Source organism: Akebia trifoliata, chromosome 4 (genome assembly GCF_017979445.1).
Source record: "Akebia trifoliata isolate Shusen 1 chromosome 4, ASM1797944v1, whole genome shotgun sequence".
NCBI lineage: Eukaryota > Viridiplantae > Streptophyta > Magnoliopsida > Ranunculales > Lardizabalaceae > Akebia > Akebia trifoliata.
In genome coordinates this window covers 39,600,965-39,625,302 of record NC_141378.1, presented here as the reverse complement: position 1 = coordinate 39,625,302, position 24,338 = coordinate 39,600,965, and the positions used below count along the sequence as shown (strand labels likewise).

At 31.9% G+C, this 24,338-nt stretch overlaps 1 protein-coding gene across 1 annotated transcript; it reads left to right on the top strand.

Moving 5' to 3' along the window:
- The first annotated feature begins 13,909 nt into the window (after positions 1 to 13,909).
- LOC147404936 (cyclin-dependent kinase inhibitor 6-like) lies at positions 13,910 to 15,663 on the top strand. Its single transcript, XM_086441056.1, has 4 exons — positions 13,910 to 14,260; positions 14,609 to 14,658; positions 14,785 to 14,970; positions 15,049 to 15,663. Exons 1-4 carry the CDS (start codon positions 14,033 to 14,035, stop codon positions 15,116 to 15,118), a joined length of 534 nt encoding a protein of 177 aa, XP_086297182.1. The 5' UTR covers positions 13,910 to 14,032; the 3' UTR covers positions 15,119 to 15,663.
- Positions 15,664 to 24,338: the final 8,675 nt, after the last annotated feature.

The window sequence follows — 24,338 nt, the reverse complement described above, 5'->3', positions numbered from 1 at the left end:
TAGAATAGATCAAAAGCTTTGAAAATGAATGGTCACTAAAGGCCTAATTGTTTGAGTTTTAGGAGTTAATTTTTTTTACTTTCTTTTTTTGCTTTTGAGTCAAAAAAACCACATGAATTATGTTTGTTTGGACTTTTTGGCTCCCAAGGATTTCAAATGAAGTCCAAAACAACTCTTAATGAAAGTCGTCCAAGAGGGACTTTTTCAAATGAGTTTTGCATGAAGTCAAAAACATAAAATGACTTAAGTGTAGTAATAAAAATAGTCTTCATTTTTAATCAAATTTCCAACCAAACTTAACCTTAAAATACAAAAGAGAATTACCAAAATACCTTTCATATAAATTTATTATATATATATATATATATTTATTAAGGTATTCTTGTCATTTTTGGTGCATTATCAATATTAAGGGTATTCTGATCATTTTACTAGAATCCAGTAATAAAAAACTATCAAACGAACATCAATTTTTAGTTTATATGCTTCTGTAACGAACAAGCTTTTGTTGGATGTAGCTTTTTAAGCTCCGGACTTCTGTTTCTTTCAGAAGACAGTTTCTAGAGCTGAAATTAGTTTCTATAAAGAACATACCCTAAACTTTCAAATTTAAATGGTTAAATTTTATTGCTCTCTCAAGCGTTAGGAATCTATCAGAGGCCAGAGAGTACTACTTACAATGGATCCACTCCTTCCCTTCTTAATGCCTTGAAGGCAGCCAAAATGGAATCAAACACCTAATCTTCTTTTTATTTTTATTTTCATTTGTTAGACATCTCAATTCATTTTCTTCAGCTCTTTTTCAAAAGCAAGATGCCTTTCGCAATTGGGGTCCTCTTGCCCAATATGATCAAAGCTTGTGTAGCTTTGAAAGGAAAGTTAAATTGGGCTTTTAAGTAAGGTTGTCCTGTCATACCTCTATTAAAGTAACAACTTTCTAGATCCAAAAATTATAATCAAAGCTTTGTCCCAAGGATTTGTTTTGGATTTTAAGATCAAGTCATTAATTCTTAGGGCATTGGCACAAGTGTTGTTACTACATACTAGGGTTCCCCAATGGACCCTAGTAGATCGAAATTTTGATAAAAAAAAGTTTACAATCCAGATCAAGGATTGGGCTTTTGATAACAATCCAATTCTATAAAACATTGTATCAAATCAGTTTTGGGTTAAAGCTATAAATATACATTATTTATGCATGAATTTTATTAAATCCAAATCCGATCCAATTATTATCAAAATGGATTTGGATCCAATTAGTAAGTTACTAGATTATTTTCGGGTCCAATTTAACTCACACTTGATAACCCTGAGGGGTTGGCTCGATGACAATTTCGGACCGATAAGCGGTTAATGCCCGTAGATCGTGAGTTCAATACCCAATATGAGCATTAATTCCTCAGGGGACACCCGCAAGGGCCCACCCTCACTTACCTGGTGTGTGTGATGTGCAGATGTTGCATGTGCCCGAGATTAGTCCTTATACACAACCATGGTCTATGGACTAGGAAAAGCCCAGATACAGGCCCAGTCCGCTGTCTACAGGGATACCCGGTTATCAAAAAAAAAAAAAAAACTCACACTTGATTTGAATCTATAGACCATGACTCAAAATACACCTTTAGATATGTTGTGATGAAGTTGAATTAGGTATGTCAATGGGCCTGATCCATTTTAATATGATAACTTCAGATATCAATCTGATTCGACAAACTATCAGAGAAATTTTGCATCAACCATGGCCCAATCTGATAAAATTTAAGAAAGTATGTAAATTATGTTTAAATATATGATGTTATTAGATTGGATTGGATCCTAATAGTAAGATTCAAAAAAGCCAATCCTACTAAGGTCCAATTCAATCTTATCAGATTGGTCCTAGATCGACCCCAACCCAATCCGTACTTAATCCTTTGACAGCCCTAATTTGGATAGTCGGGTGGGTCCAGACCCAAATTTGAATTGTACGATCGGGCCAGTCTGGGTTGGCCGTATTAAAAAAATATGAAAAGCAGAGTACTGGCCCGGCCCATTGACACCCCTAAATTGTTAATGAGAATTGCATGAAGTGAGATGGACCAAAAGTATGATTAGTACAGAGACCTTTGTCTGAACAGGCGATCTTTGTTTAACATGATAGGATGGAGAATCTTGTTGCCTTTTCCAGTGGTCTATCCTTTGTTTCTTTATTTTACTCTCTCTTTGTTGGACCACTTAATGTTACTCTTATTTTACCATCTGTTACATGGACCACTTGATGATCATACCTTTGTGGCCTTGCCATGTGCTTCCCTCTCCAAACTATTCAATTATATATTTCTTTAGGGCCTATTTGGCCTATTTAAGTGTACGATAATAAGGTTTATTTTCTTTAGTGGTATGAATTGGATAGAATTATTTATTTATTTATTTATAATAGATACAATAATTCATTATGGTAAAATAAAGAAAAAATAAAAAAATCTACACATTGCAAAGCAGCTTTTAGGTCGTGGATTCAACTTTTAGGTCTCGATATCCCATCATACAAAGGAAAAAAAAAGATGGGATATCGAGATGGATAAATGAAAAAACTAGATAAAGTTGGAAACAGATACATTCGAGAAAATAGTATAATAGATCATAAACTAAGAGAAAGTTAATTGAGATGGTTTACATATATTTAACAAAAGCCAAGAAAAACCCAGAAGAACTTGGTTTGGACAAAGTCATTGGATGTGTTAGCACCTTGACTCAATAAATACTTCTTTTTTGAGTTTTCTTACTAAGTCACCTCAAAATTACATCATTAGAACCCTATCCCAAAAAATCCACATCCCGGTTCTTCGGTTGTAGTTGGTCTTAATCCTGTTGACCTTTCAAAAAATTAAAAAAATCAATTATATCTAAACCTTTAATTCATTAATTTTCGAATGTGCTCTCATCATCTCAATCCACATCCATTCTAATATTTCGAAAATGATGTATAACATTTTATCATTAAAAGTTGAAATTGAAATATGTCAAGTAAATTAATAATAACTACATCATTGTTAAGAGTAAAGATTCCTTATTACTTTCTTAGTCAAAAGTAAAAAATTATGAATCGTCAAACCCTTGGAATTGAATGGTATATGATTTCAAACATTTATATAGCAAGGTTTCGTTGGAGATGCACCAGATCAAGTGAGTTGTGGCCACTGTGAGCATGTCATGGGGTGTAGTTAGATCATTTGATTCATAGTTTTAAAACTGTTCGAATTGAGTCAAAACTCATCTGCGTCAACTCAACTTGATTAGATTTTGAAGGTGAATCAGACCCCAAATTCATGGGTAGGGCTTAAATGGGCCAGGTTCAGGACGGATATGAGTATATCCATATCTAAATCCAAATTATATATTTGGATCCTTACCTAAATCCAACTCGGATTCTATTAACTAAAATTATATTCGGACCATTTTTTGCTTTCACTAAATCTGGATCTGACCCCGGCCAAATTACTTGATTTAGGTTGGTCAAACCATTCAACATTTTTTTTTTTTTTTTACTATATTTCTTTTCTAATTGTTATACTATTTTATTTTATTTTATGATAATTCATGTTCTATTACAACTGGTAGGAAAAAAAAAAGATATTTTGAAAAACATAAAAAAATATAATTTTCAAAACAATATATCATTTGGATCTAGATGGATATAGGAATAGAGCTGGATCTAACTCAAGTCAAGGGACATCAACCCATATCCTTATTCAGATATGCTCCAACGCTCCAAAGCCACTAAATTCGAATTCTGATGTTCGGATTATGACCTAGTCATGGAACCAACTCGTCGAGTCATCTTGAAAATTTAGTGTGTCTGATCAGATATTTGACTGAATTGTTTGGTTTTATATAATATTTTTGTGGTGACAAAAAATATTTTTATTTATTTAAAATATTAAAATACTTCTTTAAAATATTTATAAAATCAATGTATTTTTACTTGATTTGTCCAAATTAGTCTTGAGTTTTCGAGTTGAGTCAAATTTTATGTTCATTGATTAGGTTAAGAAAACAAAGAATTGAGTTAGATACTTAAAGGTCCCACGCACTCAAGCACCATGAGCTTCATTCCTTCGATTTTAATAAAAAAAAAACATAATCTCGAATTCCGTGTCTTTTAAAGATTGTGTAAGCCGCCAAGTCTCACTTTCTTTAAAGTTCATGTGGCCCTTTATGGAGCTTTAAAGTGTAGATTCTTTTGAAACTGAGAAAACGTAGACAACATTGAAAATTAAAGAAAAACTTTGAAAGCTCTATACGCTTCTATCTAATCAGCAATCACTTACAGATCCCCCTACCACCGACTTTAGATTTCCTTTTTCTGTCCTCCTCTTTCTTACATATATATACACATGACAAGGTTAAAAAAGTACTACCCATTGATATATTGGTAAAAAAACAAAAAAGAAAAATCAAGAAAGATAACAACTCTTAAAGACACCACTAATATGTGAAAGGGTGGGAAAAGGGATGAAAAGAAACAAAAAAAAAAAAATCACTTTTAATCTTGAACATTATGCAGATCATTATAATTCAATTGATGTTGTGTGAAACAATAAATAAAATAAAATCCAAAATTCAAAAGCCAAAATTCAAAGGAAAAGAACTCTTAAAGATAAATTTTATTAAATTGAAGATGGTTTATACATTACAACTACAATCCTTTAATAGAAAAATATTCTACTCTCAACAAAACACAAAAATAATATTAAAAAAATGATAAAAAATAAGGCATAATCAATGGTGGGTAACTCTAACATCTATAACTAAAGTTATTAATAAAACATAATTTTTCTAAGATAACGAAATTACCTAAATAGGGGAACGAAAGAATTAGACCTAAAAGTGAAAAGATCATGGCAAAGCATAGATCTTGACGATTCCATTTAGGAATGGGTTCTATCAAATGATTTCGACTCTAGGGTCCATGATTTGTATTAGTGCGTTTTGACCTTTTGTTTTTGGTGACCCAAGCGCTCCATGAAATCTTCTACCACTTTGTTCTACGTTAATGTAGAATAATTAGAGTTCAATTAGAAATATGAAACTTATAAGAGTAAATGAATAATTATATTAAAATAGTAAGAGACCTAAAAGGAATAAAACTTCCTGGAGATTGACTCAACAAATTATATATATTAAGGTAGTTTATGTACCTGATTCATTGAGTTTTAATGGAGAAATGTTGTGATATTTCATAATAATAGGGTTAAGAACTTAAATTAAAAATAGGATTTTAGACCATCTAGTTACTAGATATGTTTGAAAGTAGACATGATCTCAATTTCAATAACAGAAGACTCAACTCAACTCTAGATATAATTGAATGGAGGAACACGATTTCATTTTAGTTGACCCAATTTACTTGGGATAAGGCTTCTTTGTTATTTTATTGTAGATGTTCACATTTTTTTATTATACTACCATATAATAATTTTGAAACAAACACTAACAACATTTACTATAATGTATATAGGGTTCCGTTTGATGGCCAATGACTTTGTCCTTTGTGGGTTAGAAGTTTCGGAATGGGTTAATATTTTGTGGGGATGATCTTTATGGTGAGGAGATCATCCTCATAAAAAATCAGCCCAATCTGAAATTTCTAACCACATAAATGTGGTTTAGAATTATAGATCATTTTTTTTATTATCATTTATTTGTAAACCAATTTTGATGGGGTTAGACATTTCAAATTAGGTTGATTTTTTGTAAGGATGATCTCCTCAATAAACAAATCATTCTCATAAAAAATCAGTCAAACTTGAAACTTTTAAGCGATATATAGAGGAAATTTTTTGGTTCTCTAACGTTGACTATTGAACGGGACCCTATATATATATAGGGGAGCGATCAAACGCCCTAAAAAGAGCTTAACATTTTTCAATATATAGGCCGAAGTTTTAGAATGGACTGATTTTTTGTGAGGATGATTTCTATGATGAGGAGATCAGCCTCACAAAAAATCAGCCAATTTGAAAAATTCTAACCCCCAATTTACAAGTTAAAGAATTGTGTACCAATAATTATTTGTAAAACACTTTTGATGGGATTATAAGTTTTAGAATTGGCTAATTTTTTGTGAGGATGATCTCTATGATGAGGAGATCATCCTCACAAAAAATTCAGCTCAGTTTGAAACTTTTAACACCATCAAAAGTGGTTTAAAATTATGGACCGTTGATTTTTTACTGATAATTTGTAAATCATTTTTGATGGAGTTAGAAATAGAGATCATCCTCACAAAAAATCAGTTCAATCAAAGGCTTTTAAGCCATATAGGATAAATTTTGGCTTCCAACATTGGCTGCCGAACACCATCCACACATATTTGCCCCTTTATATTCTTCCTTGAAGAATTATGTGTCTTTAAGTTTCAATTCGAAGTGTTTATGGCATGTGGAACCAAACTTAGCTAATTATACCTGGGTTAGCAAGTAATAACCAATTTAATAATTGATAAAAGCTTAATTACAGTATTAATATGAAGGAACTACTTGCATTCATGTTGGAAGATATAGATTGCGCTTTTCTGTGTTGCTTCCTTCGTATGGTTGTTCAAAATTCTCTCAAAAATAATCTATAAAAAAAATATATATATCTCTCAAAAATGGCACTTCAAATATTTTTCTCCAAAACGACTGTTTTTATTTTTATCAATAGTTTTTATAAAGAATTTTTATAGGGTAAACCCACCCAACTACATTAACCAACCCAATGTGTAAGATAACTAAATTAGGATTTATGAGGAGACGAAATCCAGTCCACTATGGATCTTGATCGGGCATTGTATATACTTTCATTTTTAATGAATTTTTTTTAAAATAAAATAAAATGTATGATGGCATTTCAATTCTTTCACCACTGCTCAATGATATTAAATTTTAGGTCGATGGATGAAAACCTAATCTTGCATTTGTTGGTTAGTAGGTAACCCTAGTTTCGACCATTTCAAAACATGAGTGTGGATAGTTACTAAATGAGAAATGTTATCTACACCTCAATTACTAAAATTATTTATCAATTTCCAACTAAAGATTAACACACGTCATTTAAAATAAAAACTAATATTTCCTCATCTAAATTTTCTTTATAATACTTATATAAGAATAAAAAGTTAAAAAAAAAGTCACGAATTACCACTATCGACAATAATCCATTAAAAAGAACAAATTGACATCAATGAAAATCGTCTACTTCGACCTCTTGATGTTGATCTCATGTTCTTTGATATATCTCCATCAATGAGAAGAAAATATTCAAACCTAACATTCTTTCATAAAGTGAGAGAGGATGATATTCACACCTTATTAATTTTTTTACTTTTGAAACTTAGTTGAGGTGTAATGAGTAATATGTTAGGTTGCCAATAGAAGTTCTCTTACTAAATTACCATAACAATCATGCATACACATCTGATTACCAAAATGCCCTCAACCATATATACATATGCACACCATAGATGATCATGTCAAGTGCAAATAGTGATTACAATCATTAGATTCATTTTTGCATTTTTGGTAGAAAACACTAAAGTTAACAAGCTTTTTCAACTATAGTTGTGCAATGGAATCACTTGTAAAGTTTTTTAAACATTAATAAATAAAGGGTATCCTTGGTCATTTACCCTTCTTGTAATACATACATAAATTAGGTAGAATAACACTTTTTAGATAAAGTTTCCTAACCTTCTAAGATAGGGGTCACCACTCTTTTGTGACTGTGACCAAGAAAGCTGTCTAAAGGGATCTTTGAGATCTTGTTTTCTGTGCCACCAACCACCAAATAAGATCCATGTGCCCTTGTCTCTATGCTCATTTGTAGGCAAATCCACGGCTTACTTCTAAAATTCAAGAAATTGTCTCCTTCAGCTGACACGTGGTTTTTTAATATTTTGGTGAATATTTAAAATACTTTTGTACATTGGTGCTTCAAAGAGAAAAAAAAAAAAAAAAATCTTGATCGAACCTATATTTGTCCAATGGATATAATCTGCCCATGGTAAGATTAGATATGAGGTCGATGTACTTTTATCTTCAACAAATGATCTTGCATGTATTACATGTCGAAGCATATGGTTGCTTGATTGGTTAAAAGCTATATATTTGTCGAATTCGATCTTCTCTTTTAAATTAATAATAATAAAACAAAGATTAAGAAATCTTTTATTTTTCTTCTAAAAATATAAGTCGTTTTGAACATTTTGGATATGATGGTGATGAACGAGATGATGACTATAACGATAATGAATATAGTAATGATAATTATGAGGGCATGTGATTACTTTGGAGTCGTGATAATATGACGCCCTCCTCTGAAATTCAGAGTCATAGATCATTTCCTCAGGATACATAAGAAAAGATTTATGATTATGCGTATCTTAAGGCAAATGATCTATGATTTTGTGATGGGGATGTGTCATCGAGGGGTGTTAGAAAATCATTACACATTATTTTTCATTAATCTATAAGAGAAGATTGAGGAAAATATTAGGAGGTATCTCAAATATTCTTTTTTCTGTAAAGAAGGATGTTTGGGTCAGTTTGCACGCACCAAATAATCCCTCCTCCCTGAACAAGGCTTATTGAACAGGACTTTTAACCCTGTGTCCGTGGCCATAAATATTAGCAACCGATGGGAGTCGAACTTGAGATCACAGGAAGAGCAAACCCCTTGACCCCGAAGTGATACCACTTAGCCAGCCATCAAATAGTTGGTATCTCAAATATTCACCAAAACATAAAGGCATGACATTTATTTGAAAAATACAAGCAAGCACTTGTCATGTAAATAAGAGTGTTTTTTCAAATTACTCCCCAATTATCATCCCCAAACGCTACCAAATAATATGCACAAAGAGGGATTGAAAATTAATTATCCAAATCAAAGGATCCTGACCATTCAATTATTTTTGGGTAGATAATATGCTAATAAATTTTGATTATAGACAATCCCAACCACCCAATCAATGCAATCTTGACCGTTGATTGTGAATCACCAATCATGGTTTTCTTATTAATGATATGTGGGAGAGATTGGTTTGTTTGCCTACTACATCTTGGGCATTTTGCAATCAATGAACCTATGAGACTACCAAATTATGTTCAAGAATAGAATTTAACCATAGACATGCATTAATTTTTAAGACATCTTGATCTGACCCATGAATGATTCCATCCATGAGATTTCTTGATGTGACCCATCCATTAAATGAATGATCACATGGGTCATATGATCAACCATGTGGGCCATATCCGTATCAGCATCTCTCTCTCTCTCTCTCTCACACACACTCACACACATAATATTTTGGGTCCTAAAAGAGGAGAAGAGTCCAATTTTCATTTCCAAAATTTCTCCTTCGTTGAATACTAGTAAGGGATATGCTTACCCACGTGTATCACAAGGATCATTGTATAATTTAAATGATAGTTAAGTTATATAAATATGATAAAACAAAAAAAATCCAAAAACATGATTTGATGGCCCCTGATTAAGAAAGAAGTCAATTTCATAGTTGGATGTTAATTTTAAATTTTGGGAGTTTAGTAACCAATATTTTTCAATTATTTATCAAGTTCAAAAATGATTTTTTTTTTTTTTTTTTTAAACTTAGTTTTTCAATGAAATCTAGAATGTTGTGGTGTTAAATTGTCAATTTGATTTTGTAATAAAATTGCTAGTAAAGTATTTTAAAAATAATCCTTGTAAAATTAGTGATATTAAGTTTACCATAAGTCAATGTTATTTTTTTAGGAGGATTTAACAGTGAAATTTTTATATTTTTCAAATTTTAATTTGTAATTTTTAAAGAGTATTTTGGAAAAAAAAAAAAAATCATTATTAAATCACCAAGAAAAAGCAAAGTAGACTTATAGTAAAGGAGGTAAGTCTAATTTTTGCATTTTACAAAGGGGTAAATCTAATATCACTAATTTTATAAGAGCATATTTCTAAAATGCCCAATTGACAACAAATAGGTATATCCGGTAAATCTCTATAAAGTAGCGGCTGATGTGTCTTGATGTCAGACACGTGTAAGTTGAGTGACCTAAAAAAAAAAAAAAAAAATGGTCTGTTTGGGCCTTTTATAAAGAGTATGGATCTAATATATCGACTTCCAAAACATGGTAATGGGAACTGAGAGAGAAAATGCTGGCCCTAGCAAAATGATCAAATTACTAAGATTAAGACCACATTTGCACTCAATCAAATGTCAATTAAAATTGATAGATTGTTATTTAACTATTTAAAAACAGGCTTACCACTAATAACAAAAAAAAAAAATTTGACAAAGCCAAACTATACTTTTTTACTACTATTGGAATGAGTAGCGATATTCTAACTCAAAAATTTTCACTTGGTCTGTACTCGGTTGATATGGCCAGTGCATAGAACCATACATCTTTTTCTTTGGGATAAACAAGGAAAAAGATCTACAGTTCTATGCACCTGTCACGTCGATCGAGTGAAAATTTTCGAGTTAGATTGTCATTTGTCTATTGAAATATATTTACTTGTAATATTAATTAAGGATAATTTTGAGATAGCTTTTTAATTTTCGAGTCAGATTTTCTATCAATTTGCACACGTATCCTTTAGTATACGTCTAAGAAGAAAGTATGGTCTTAAGAAGACTGTACGCGATGACATCCTAAATATGTATCAATGCTCAGAAGGGATGTTTTATCTATTTGGGGATAAAATTTTGAGAAATTTACCAACTCATGGATGGGAGATCTCAAAATTTTCGTGATAGAACATATTCCAAAATATTGATCAAATCAATTTTTATTTATTTATTTATTATTATTATTTTTTAACTATTGTGGTAATTTTTTTTAAAAAAATAATATAATAAGAAAAAGTGGGTTGCTGTCGTAGTCCTCTCCAAGATTAGTCGTGGTGCGCGCAAGCTGACCAGACACTCGGTTAGCAAATATATATATATAATAATAATAATAATAATAATAATAATAATAATAAGAAAAAAAATCTATATTCACTAAATTAATATTAAGGGTATTTATGCTAGGTTTTGAAATCTTGTATTTTACATTCCCACTTTTGTAATAAAAAGAAGTGCTTCAAATCATTACTATTTGACTCAAAAATATTCAAAAAATATTAACAAATTAAGAGTAGACCTACAAAATGATTTTCATTATTGGACCTTGGAGAATTGCATGTTTTTGCAATTCACCCTCAAATTTATGTATGAAATGAGGCAATATAATTTATTTACCAATTATGGCATCTTCTTTACTTGCACTTTTTAAATTACTTTTATACCCTTAATTCAATTTAGAATAAATGTAAATATTATAAAATTAAATTTAACAAATAAATGGAAAAAAAAAAAAAAACCACAAGCACATATATTATCACAAGTTACAATAGGGATTCTTGAGCGCTTGATTTCGTACTTTCTCCATACCAAATTTCACATTAAATCGATTCCCACTTTTGCAAAATCTTATTCGCTTTCAATGGGTTGGTCAAGCCCTAAAGAAGTGTGCTATACCTAGAACAACTCTATACCCCAATCGAGTTTAAGTTGGCTAAGCTCTCATCCAGCCCTAATGTGCTTGGGCCAAGTTTGGGTTGATTTTTGGATTCTAAAAAGAAATGCACTTTGTAAATTTATTAGGATTTATCAATATTTCTTTTCATTGGAATAGGGTTCAAATATTTATTTGATCGAATCGAAAACATAGTTGGAATTGAAAGTAAACCTATTATTTAGAGGGATGCTATTGGCACCCCAACTTCTACTTATTAGGCCCCAATTAAAAATAAAGAAAATAAATGAGTCTTTGAGAATAAGTAAAAATTGGAGAGCTAATAGAAGCTCTCTCTTTTTTTCTTTTCTTTTCTTTTTTGCTAGGTTTCTATTTTTTGGATTTAACATTTTATACGAGCCTAATCATAATTGTAAGCAACTACTGAAATTGCTTGAACAAGTCTTATAATGTTTTGTACTGTTGACATTGTCATTTAACCCAAACCTTTGTAATGTTTGAAGAGTGTGTTTTAATCTTTAAGTGGGATGTGATAAGTAATTTAAGAAATTGAGGTGTAATAGGTAAAAGTTGGGCTTCACATAGCAGTTCTCATTATTTATGATATATATTTTCTTATTTTTTTTATCATAAAATCATACACCTATGATACATTTTAAACACATATAACAGCACTGGCCGGTTTTTTGTATTATTAGGTAAAAGCCTGTCTAATTTTAAGTCTAACCCCGCCAATGTAGACTCAAGATCGAGGTCCTAACCCTTCTTTTTTTTCAGTGGTTCATGGCTCAATTGATACTCTCTCATAAATTAGAAAAACACTTTCCTTATTAACTTAGTAAGATTTCAACTATTACCAAGGTTCATTGAGCCCACATGAATTACCACATTGTCAATCCAACATAGAAGTCTTCTAGATTTCGTAGAATAACTCGTATTAAAAGAAAAAAAAAATTCAAAATAGTATTTTTTTAACTTGATCCAAGGTGTTGAAAATGAATGACAAACGAACTCCCAAAACTCTAAAAAAATTAAAATTAAAATTCAACGTTGAAAAATAATATTTTTTCGTTAATTTAGTTTTGGTTTTTTTTTTTTTTTTTTTAAGTTCTTAGAATTTCATCTCTACAAGCCTGTGGCATCCATTCATTTATTGGAAGCCGACATGTGAGCTCACAACTCTCGTTAGCAATCTTTCCTTTAATTCTTAAAAAATTCACGAATTTTTCCTTTTTTTTCAATGAAAGTATTATTCTCCGGATTATTGAACTATTTTGAATAATTCACGGATTTTAAGTTTAAAAAGAATAAAACGTGTTTTTTTTACTAATTTTTATAAAACTCGATGGAAAAAAAATGCTACTATAAGATGTTGTATGTTGTAAAGTGTAAACTTGAAAATTGTAAAGTGTAACACAAGTCAACTTTGAAACGGCCATGCTTCAAAATTTTGGAAGAATCCACATTTTTAATGACAAATGACTCTTTTATCTTTAAAAAAATAATGACACGACCCTTTACATTTATTTGAGATTACACCTTAATTTTTAAATTGATGATTTATCCCTTGACTTTTGTTTTCTTTTAAAAATCAATGAAATAATAACCTCAATGCCCTCATTTTCACCATCACCATTAACATCACCAAGTCGAATTTTTTGTTTTCAAAATTTTGAAATGAAATGGATAATACATGTATGAAGCATATGTCACATATTTTCCATTTATCGAATTTTTAATCAAAATTTTGTAATAAAAAATTGAATAGAAACTTGAATTTTTTTCGTATTTAGAATTGCTAATAAGGCTCACAACCACTAGTAAAATTTAAAATCTTACTAAGTTAGTTAGTCTAGCTGACTATTTAAATTACATATGGATTGAATATATGGTACTTTCGTTATTTTTCTGAGAAATAAAGGGCTATTTTAATATTTTAAAATGAATCCTCATACAAAATTATTATTATTTAAATCTGCACCCCCAAGAGGACTCCAGACATAACTAACTGCATGTTACCGGCAGTAATCCGTTGCGACTGACCTCACTCAACCTGCTATTCCCGGTCAAGGCCGGTGTTCACCGGATAAAACGTTTGCGATTAGTGTGCAAACCGCCACGTGGCAGCACTCAGTGACAAACATATCGGCCCAAATCCCCAACGGCCTGATACGGTTTAATGACTCCATCAAGAAGGCCGTTACTTCTCCCCGTTACCGTTAACAGTAAAAACAAAAGTTAAATTTAAAACCGTTCCGTTTATTCTCCCCGTTACCGTTAACGAGAAAAACAAATGAGAAATTGAGAACCGTTCAACGGAATCTTTTTATTTTCTCTCTCTATAAAAGAAAAAAAAAAAAAGCTTGAAAAAACCACTCACGAAGATCATAGAGGCAGAGAGAGAGAGAGAGAGTTCTGATTGAAGATTTCTATTAGTGATGAAGAAATTTATCAGAAAATGAGAATGAATTGGTGAAGTTGCAGTAATGGAAATTGAGAAGAGAACGAGAGCTCAAACTCTAGCAATGGAGACCGCATCGGCGGCAGCGAAGAAGAGAAAAATTATTTCTGAAAAATTACAGTTCGTTACGCCATTTCTTCACTCAGATAAGTGTTCGAGTCCAGGATCTGATCATGTTGAGGAGTCTCAGTGTTCGAGCAATATATCGAGCGAGCTCATGAAGGAATGCTTGAGATCCGTTGTAGATCTGGAGGTGAAATTAAAGTCCAAATAAAATTTAATTCGTTTTCATTTAATTTGATCGAATCTCGGTTTCTTTTCTTTAATTACTTGTTTTTAATTCAAACTTTTTAATGTTTTTCTCTTTTTCATTTAATTTGTTCAAATTTCCTTTTCTTGTCTTTGGTTACTTGTTTTAAATCAAAAAAGAAAAAAAAATCATTTTATTTAATTTGTTCAAAATTTTGTGTTTGTCTTTAATTACCTGTTTTAATTCTAATTTTGAATTTTTTTTTTTCGTTTTTTTCTCAAATTTCTGTTTCTCGTCTTTAATTAATTATTTTAATTCATATTATTGATTTTTTATTTTATTTTTTTGCAGGGTGAGGTCGATTTTGAAAATTCGAAATATTTCTTCGATTGCAGAGAAAGGTTTATTAATTTTTCTTCCATTAAATCTTTAGAGAGAGAGAGAGAGAGAGAGAGAGAGAGAGAGAGAATTAATTAACGCTTTAGTATTTCATCCACGTTTCTTCTGATTTCTCGGCCATTTTGTAGGAGAGAGACGACTCCAACGAGTGATCTTCGAACCAAATCCAACAATCTGGAGTCGAAAACAGCGAAGCCAAAAGAGGCGAATAATCGCCACAAATCAAAGGTGAAGAAAATGGCGCCGTCAAAGATGGAGATCGAAGAATTCTTTTCTCAAGCAGAGAAAGCTGACCAGAAACGATTTGCAGAGAGGTATATTATACTCACAACCTCATTTTAGCTGCTCATTTTAGTAGAACTGCAACCCTAACTTTGTTCTAACAACTACAGGTACAACTACGATGTCGTGAAGGACGTCCCCTTGGACGGCCGTTACGAGTGGGTTAAACTGAATCCATGAAGAAGAAGACGACGAAAATGAGAAAAAAAAATAATTGGAGTAAGGGAAAATATTATTAATTCTTAGTTAATCCATCCTTTTTATGTTTTATTTAGAGAGTTACTATTGCCACACCAACTTTTACTAATGCTACGTTACTGTTTGCAACTCTTCGATGATCAATGTAAGAATTGGTGTGGCGTTAGTAAAAGTTTGTGTGGCAATAATAGCTCTCTTTATTTTGCTGTACAGCTCTTACGCTCTTTAAAAATGAAGATTGGTGTGGCGTTAGTAAAAGTTTGTTAAGCTCACTACAAATGAAGCCCTCTGTCTGTCTGTACGGTACACAGAAGCTTCTGAAATTCTCTTTCGAGAGAAACTATTGGGGAATAAATTAAAATTAGTATTTGATTTTCTTCTTTTCTGTTTTTTTTTTTTTTTCCTTGTTGCTCGTACAGTAGGTATAGTAGTCAGTGGTATTTAGATTTTCTATCAGTTATTTTCACAGAAAAAAATTTAAAAAAACAAAATATTGATTCTTCCAGAGAAGGAGATCAACTTTGATACGTGTAATTTTTTTTTTTCATTTAAATTATTTCCACCTGGCAGACATTTAATCCAAAATTCACACAGGAATCTTTGGGCCCACCTATGATCCCACCAACGAGTGGGACAAGCGGAGTGGGAGACGGGCAAATAAAATAAAATAATGATCTTGTCATATTTCAAGAGAGTTGGTATTGGCACCCAACTTTTACTTATTACACCCAAATTAAAAATAAAGAAAACATATGAATGTACGAGAATAAGTAAAAGTCGGGGTTGCCAATAAAAACTCTTTCAGTGTTTTTTTTTTTTGTTAGATGTTTGTTTTTAAGACTTACAATTTTATATGAGCTTAATCACAATTGTAAACAACTACCGAAATAATTTGAAGGAATGTTATAATATTTTGTAATGTTGAGATAATAATAAGTCAAATCTTTGTAATGTTTGAATTGTGTGTTTTAATATTTAATTGGGTGTCATAAATAATTGAAAAATTGGAATGTAATAAGTAAAGAAGGAGTGCCAATTGCATTTGCCACACATCTTGGGCTGGTATTAGCAAAAGTTGGTGCGGCAATAGAAGCTCACCAAGGAATGAATACCATCCGTTTCCTAACTCATGACATGCTCCTTAACCTCTGTCTTTTCTAGTAGATTAATTTAGAATGACTTAAATGCCCTCATTAACTTATAATAAAACCTTGATCTTTTCTTCCAATAAGTATTAAGTCATCTTCAAGGGCTTCAACCCTATGGTAAATTACTTGTAATATTTCATTTTATTTCTCTCTCTATCTTTTGTTTGGTTTTTTTATTTTTAATTGGAGTCAGCAAATAGAGGGTGAAGGCAGGTTTTCGAACCCAAGTCGTGGTATTAATTCTCACAAAACCTTAAATTTATCACCTCGATCCTTGCATTAATCATTGGTAGAATATCCTAGATTTTTCTATAAAAAATTTCATCTTCTTCTACTTCAAAATTTATATCTTGTTCTTGAGATTTAGAGGTTGAAATGGATAGAATCTTAAGGTTGAAGGGAGCGAGATAAATTTTCTTTCTTTTGAAGGTTGAAATAGTTAGAATTCTAAGTTGGTCCAAGGAAAAAAATTTGTTGAAGAGTTTGAAAATGACTGACCTTAAGGTTAAGACAAAGGAAGTTAAGCCATTGTTTATTAGTCTATTAGAGAAGACCAAGAGGTTTAGAGGACATGTCATCATTATGAAAACATAGTGGGTAACTCAAATATTCACAGAGTTATGTCTAAATCACCTTATTTGTTACAAAATTTAGGAAAGTTTTGCAGTGATTCGTAGCATGGACATGTTTTACCTAACAGTTAAGAGAAAAGAATGCCCAAAAATTAACAAATGATTTATGGTTGAAGGAAACCAATCAAGCAAAACCTTTATGCACCACAAAGAGCGATATAGCATGGAAAAAGGTATATGACAAATTTTAAAAGACCACATAAGCACTATATGTTGCATTGGAGTGAATTACCTGTCAAAGAAACTCTAATGATTAAGTCAGAAATAATTGTGATACATAGAATACTTGAAAATCCTTAAATTAATTCATAACATTTTTCTTATTTACCTAAATCCTAAGATCTATCTTACCCCATGAAAAAAAAAAAAAATGCAAGTTTTGATGGCCTAAAGCCGTTGAATTATAAAAAATTTATGGCCCAACCTGTCGAAAAATGGTATCGAATTGGCTCAAGTCCTAAAAACAAATTCGTCGCCCCTTATCCATTGAAAAAATCTGGTCCCGAAAGCCTTTGAAAAATGTGGTCGAATTTAATGGGTTCCAAAATAGATCCTCATCATTCAATTCACACCTACAAATTCCAATTCACACACAAACTAGAGAAGTTTGGGCATGTTTTCTCTGATTATTAGGGACTAAGTGGTGCTTTCCCATGTCTCTTCTTATTTAGCCAGAGTTGGATTGTATTAAACCTTCTTCTAAAAAGAAGAATTTTGTGGTCTTTAATCTTGTTTGCCATTTGTTGGGGCATTTATTTGGAAACAAATAACGGGATGTTCGAAAGAAAGGAGTACTATTTGCAAGAAGCAAATATATATATACATATACATAAATCAACCAGAGTTGGGCCTAGGTGCTAGGACTTTCCTCCAAAAAGGGAGAGGTCTCGAGTTCAAGTCCCTTCATTGGCCACCCACAAGGATATACCTCGGCTTACTTGGTATATGTGATTTGTAGGATATGGTGCTTCAGAACCCAGATCTCTACACAAAACCAAATTAGATCGATTATTCTCACATTCCCACCAAAGTTCCTCTATTTTGCTAGCATAGAAGAACACGAGAGTTGTAAAAAAAGGAACAAAACCTAGTAGTTTTTCTTCTCATTTGGGTTTCGTTTAGATTCTAGACTCAAAGTTTTCTCAAAGTGGGTGTTCGATTTCGTGGACAACCCAACAAGTTTCAGATGAATTGAAGGTTGCTTTATTTTTTAGAAGCAAGTAGGGTTTCAACTTTCTAGAAACAAGAAAACTCCAAATTTTCTCAAGTGGGTATTGTGGAGGATTTGTTAATGGAGGTTTACTGAAGTGGGGTTTTAGTTTCAGTTGTTTTACTTGAAAAATGGGTGGTTCAAGCTCTAGATTGCAAGCTGAGATACCAGTTGTGACAACATCTATGGTAACAGTTTTTGTCTTATATGTATTAAAAGTTTCGGATTGGGATGATAGTTGGTGAGGATGATCTCCTCACCAAAGAGATCATCCTCATTAAAAATCAGCTCATTCCGAAATTTCTTACGCCATCAAAAGTTGTTAAAAAAAATTGACAGTCCACGATTCTTCAACTTGTAAATTGAGTTTAGAAGTTTTGGAATGGGCTGATTTTTTTTTTTTTTTGAGGATGATCTCACCATAGAGATCATCCTTACCAAAAATCAGTCCATTCCGAAACTTGAAACCGTAACAAAAGTCGTTTACAAAAAACCATTGTCATGAATGTTGTCACAATTGTTATCCCATGAACTGTCCCTTCTATATATATATATATATAAGATAGCGTTATTACGACCCCTATTACGACTCACATTGCGACACACCGTTTGTCTTATATGGGCAAAAATGTTTGGAATGGGCTGATGTTTTGTGAGGATGATCTCTGTGATGAGGGGATCATCTTGGAAAAAAATCATCCAATTCCAAAACTTCTAACCCCATCAAAATTGATTTACAAAAATTGGACGGTCTAAAATTTTTCAACTTGTAAACATGGGGCTAGAAGTTTCATAATGAGCTCATTTTTGGCAAGGATGATCTCCTCACCATAGAGATCATCCTCACAAAAAATCAGCCCATTCCAAGCATTTTTGCCCATATAAGACAAAACGGTGTGTCGCAATGTGAGTCATAATGTGAGTCTACGGAACCCGACCCATATATATATATATATATATATATATATATATATGTGTGTGTGTGTGTGTGTGTGTGTGTGTGTGTGTGTGTGTGTGTGGGAGCGGTTCAACAACCTTAAATTTGCCAAACATTGTGCCAAACATTTTTCAAAACATGGGTTAGAAGTTTTTGAATGAGCTGATTTTTTGTGAGGATGATCTCTATGATGAGGAGATCATCCTCACCAAAAATCAGCCTATTCCAAAACTTCAAAACCCATTAAAAGTGATTTACAAAAATTGGACGGTCTACGATTCTTCAATTTGTAAATTAGGGTTGTAAATTTCAAAAGGAGCTGATTTTTGGAGAGGATGATCTCCTCATATATAGAGATCATCCTCACAAAAAATCAGCTCATTCCAAAACTTCTAACCCATGTTTTGAAAAATGTTTGGCAAACTTTAGGGTTGCTGAACCGCTCCCTATATATATATAGAGCAGTTTCGCAAGTGTGGAGGGATTTCTTTTGAAGATCTTTTATGTAGATGTGAGATCTTTTGTAATGATTGTGGGAGTCGTTTTGTTTTGGTTTTCTCTTTCTTTCTTATGTCCTTGTTTTGTTTGGTGGGCATCTTATCCACTGTTCTTTTTTTGCTTTAATAAAAAAAATTCTTCGTCAATTAAAAAAGAATTAAATGAGAATTGAAAAAAGTCTTTCCGTTTAGAATTAATATATTATCTACAAAAACATCAACTTAAATATTATAATGCGTTCTATTAAAAATATGAGTCAATGGTTTTCTAAAATTAAAATTTATCTTCTTTACAAATAATAAACTTTTAGATGAGATGACCCATTTTAAACACCAATACATAGTTTATATTGAAAATTGGAGATCTTTATGAAATATGTATTAGTTCTAAAATGTAGAAAAACCCTTAAATATTCTATAGTATAAAAGGAAATGACAAAATAAACCAGCTTTAGCTATTTGTGAGTATCCATCAGATAGTGTTGGGTAGGGGTGTCAATGGGTCAGTTTCTGTTTGGGTCTTAAGGTACTTAGAACCATAACCATTAATATTAGTTCGGTTCCGATTCCAAAATAAATGGAATCGGAATCGGAATCATCAAAAATCACGGGTACCCATGGGTTCTGGTTCTCAAGATCGAATGAGAAAAAAAGTATTTCAAATCATTATAACAAAAAAATTAACATATTATCAACAAAATTATTAACTTAGTTATAATTTGTTATACTAAAAATACAAATTAATGATTTTTTTTCAAAAGTAAAAAAATTATCTTTGTTAAAAGTAATAAATTTTTAGAAGAATAACTCATTTTAAGCTTCAATCGATAATTTATACGAAAAATTGAAGAATTATATATAACATGCATTTATTTTGAAATAAAAAATACCTTAAATCTGCTATAGTATGAAAATAAATGACAAAATAAATCGGTTCTGGGTAACTGCGGTTCGGTTCCGGTTCCATTTATTTTGGAACCTAACGGTTCTGGTTCCTATTGGTTCGGTTCCATTTTAGACCCGGCTCTAATCGATTCCAATAAAAAGAGATCCGGAATCGGGATTTTCGATTCCGATTCCGATTCGGTTTCGATTAAATGGGTATCCATTGACACCCCTAGTGTTAGAAAACCAATGAAATATACCCAAATATCAATTAACTACGGAATAAAAGTAAATGGTGGTAAATTGGAACCAACGCACACCACAATTTTTACCATGGAAAATCCTTCAATTTTTAACTTGCAAATAAATCCAATGATCTCTATTTGAGATGTTAATGGATGTCTTGAATTCATGGATGAGTCTTCACGAATCTGGTAATATTTTGTCAAAATTACAATCAAAACTATAGGTAAGAAATCATATTGAAATGGCTCCAAATATGGAACTAGTTTGCTCTCACGATTTCTTGTATATTTTTTATGAAAACCCAAAAAGAGAATTTCCAAGTTTTTTTTTTTTACTTGTACGTCAGAGAAAGAGAGAGGGAGTGGAACAATAATTCACCTAAACCTAGGGATAACCAATAGTTTTGGACTGGTTTGGAATAAGTTGCGGTTCGATTCTAACTTAAGAAAATGTAGAACCGACCAATTCTATTCGGTTCTCAATTTAGGATCAATTCTCTGTTCAAGGCTTGTGTAAAACCGAACTAGATAGAGAATCGAATCGTTATATATGTATCGGTAGCGTTCTTTTGACAAAATCTTAGACAACATTCTAAACAAAGTTTTGTCTTATAGGGCTAAAAAGTTTTGAAATGGAGTGAGCTTTTGTGAGGATGATCTCTATATTCAGTAAATCATCCTCACAAGAAGTCAGCCAATTCTGAAACTTCTAACCCCATGAAAAGTGGTTACAAACTAATGGTAAAAATTGATAGTTCACCATTCTTCATCTTATAAATTAGGGTTAGAAATTTCAAAATTGGCTAATTTTTGTGAGGATGATTTTCTCACCATAGAGATCATCCTCACAAAAATTCAGCCCATTCTGATGTTTTTAGCCCATATAAGACAAAATGTTTTGTCTAGGATTTTGTCAAAAGAACACCACCCAATATATATATATATATATATATATATATATATATATTGATTATTATGAATTGAAACATGAAGGAGGGTGGAGGATTATTGATTTTCTCTTTTTATTGTGCTTACTGCTTGAGAGTTAAGAAATAGATCAATCAATGACTAATTATATGAAAATTTTCATTATTATTATTATTATTTTTATTATTATTATTATTTTTTCATTAAAATATATGTTGTTTTCGAACAAATTCACAGGGTATTAGCAACCCAAAGAGCCATACCAAACCAAATTGACCTTAGCTGGATTTGGTTTGTTTTGATTCCATGGGCAATTCAGTTTGATTTTGGTTCTTTTTCAGTGAAACCTGGTTGGTTCGATTTTGATTTGGCCCCAAACCAAACCAAGTTGCACCCCTACTTAACCCAACTAGCAAGGGATGTTGGAATGGAAAGAGTCATTCTTTCAAACCAAAGAAAAATTGACCCACCTCTCCGGAAGGATACCCAACAGATATAACCTAATTGGTTCTAGTTCTATTTATTCGGCTCCATTTTAGACCCAACTGTAATAGGTCCCAAAAAAAAAATTACTGGAACCATGGTTTTTTATTTTGGTTCCGATTAAATGGGTAACCATTGACACCCTACTGCACAAAACCAAAATCCAACTATTTACACATTATCCCTTAAAGGTAAAACAATGCTCTAAACTTTACTTGTGAACATTGTTACATGTTCTCCCTTTGCAAATCATTTGTATTTTTATAATGACAAGATTACTCCTCTGTACACCATTTGAATGCCAAATTAATATATATATAGTATTCCTACATTTGAGATAAAACATACAGCAACACAAACATATTTTTATATTAAAAGACAAAAGTACACTTCATTTTTAAAATAGATGGCGAGGATTAAAATTTGTATCCAAAAGAGATTGAAGATGATTGATTTGGAGAAGAAAAATTTGGATTTTTGGCTAGAGATTAAAGATGAGGGCATTTGAGTATATTCCCCTTAGTCTATTTAAAAAACTAAGGTCAAGCGATGCGTGTCATCAGTTTTAAAACATAGGGGGTATCTCTAATATTCAACAAAACATAATGGGGGTAAATCTAAATCACCCTATAATTAGTGATTTTAGAACGAGTCATGTTGGGAGTGACCTCAAGCTTGAACCTCATGTTGCACTTCTTGACATAAAAGTGGATAGGAATCATAGATGTTTTTTCACTCACATTTTGATGGAACGAATCTACGCTTTTTCACTCACCTTATAATTATTGGTTTAAAATAATTTTTTTTTAAAAGTGGTTACAACCTTTACACTTTCGACTGAATCGAAATCCGATCTACTAGAGGTAGAGAGGGTACTCATTGCATCTAATAGCCATTGAAAACCAAAATTAAGGAAATTAAGAAAAGAGATAGGAGAGGGATGTGGAGAGGGGGGAGAGGGGAATTAAAATGAAAATCATATTCTAAACCCATCTTGAAGCTTTTACTTTCTCTTTCTTTTCGTCTTCTTTTTCTTTTTCTTCTTCTTTTTTGAATTTTCTTCTTATTCCTCGAAGGGGTCCTTTTGATCTTGATCTTGAAATATTGAGACTTTAAGGGTGAAAGTAGAAATTGTTTTAATGTAAGGATTGATATGAATTGAGATATTTATAATGTAAATTTTTCAGAGAGATGAACTTTAGGATTGATAGTTGTAAATATTGAAGTTGTGAGTTAAGAGGTTTTTTAAAGGGATTGAGAGGGGTGAGAGAGAGAGATTGAGAGTTGAGAGGCTTGGGAGAAGGGATTCAAGCATGAGCTTTTTTGAGAGGGACAGGATGGCCTTTATAGGTTTTGAAGATGGTTTTTGAGGTTAGAAATGTCAAAAATAGAAAATTAAAGGATAATGACATGAGTTGTAGGCATTAGAGTGTTGTTATTTTGGGATTGGAGAGGGGTAATTATGAAAGGTGGTGAAAATGGATTATTCTTGATCTAAGAGGGTTAGATCCTTCAACCCATATGGGTTGAGTGCTAGGTGGGGTTAAGGGGTGTGCGTGTTAGTTGAAATAATGGCTGTGTAAGGGGGGTAGTTGTGGATATTTTGGGAGGGTAGAGGAGATGACGATACGTGTCTAATGGTATGGAGTGAGTGGGTTAGGTGAGTTGATTAAGGAACCACGTTAAGAAAGTGTGATGTGAGGTACAATCTTGAGATCACTTCAGGGTTATGCTAGAGTAATTTCAATTTTAGGGGAGTATTTATTGGAGTTGCATTAGAGTGATCACATTGAGGAACACCTTGACGTGGTGGCATGCGTATGTTCGTAGATGCATTTTACTTTTATCTCGAAGAAAACACATCTACGGATATGCACGCACCATCATGTCAAGATGCTCCCCACTGAGATGACTCCAATACTAATTTATCTATTGTATTGGTGTTTGAGATCAACCTCGTCAAAGATTGTATTTTCAATTGATCTTGTACTAATTTGTTTGAGTGTTGAACGAACCGATGTGGTATGTAGTGTTCAACTCAAAATTCTACCTAGTTCAAAGCCGACCAATCCAGAACAACCCACTTGCCTGTTTTTTCCACCATATGTCTTTGTTTCATTAAGTTAAATTGTGTTTAATATTAAGTAATCAAGATCCGGAGCAGTGTCTATAGTAACGATGTCTACATGGCATATTTTAGTAATAACTTAAAACACTTAGGACTGCTAATCCTAACCA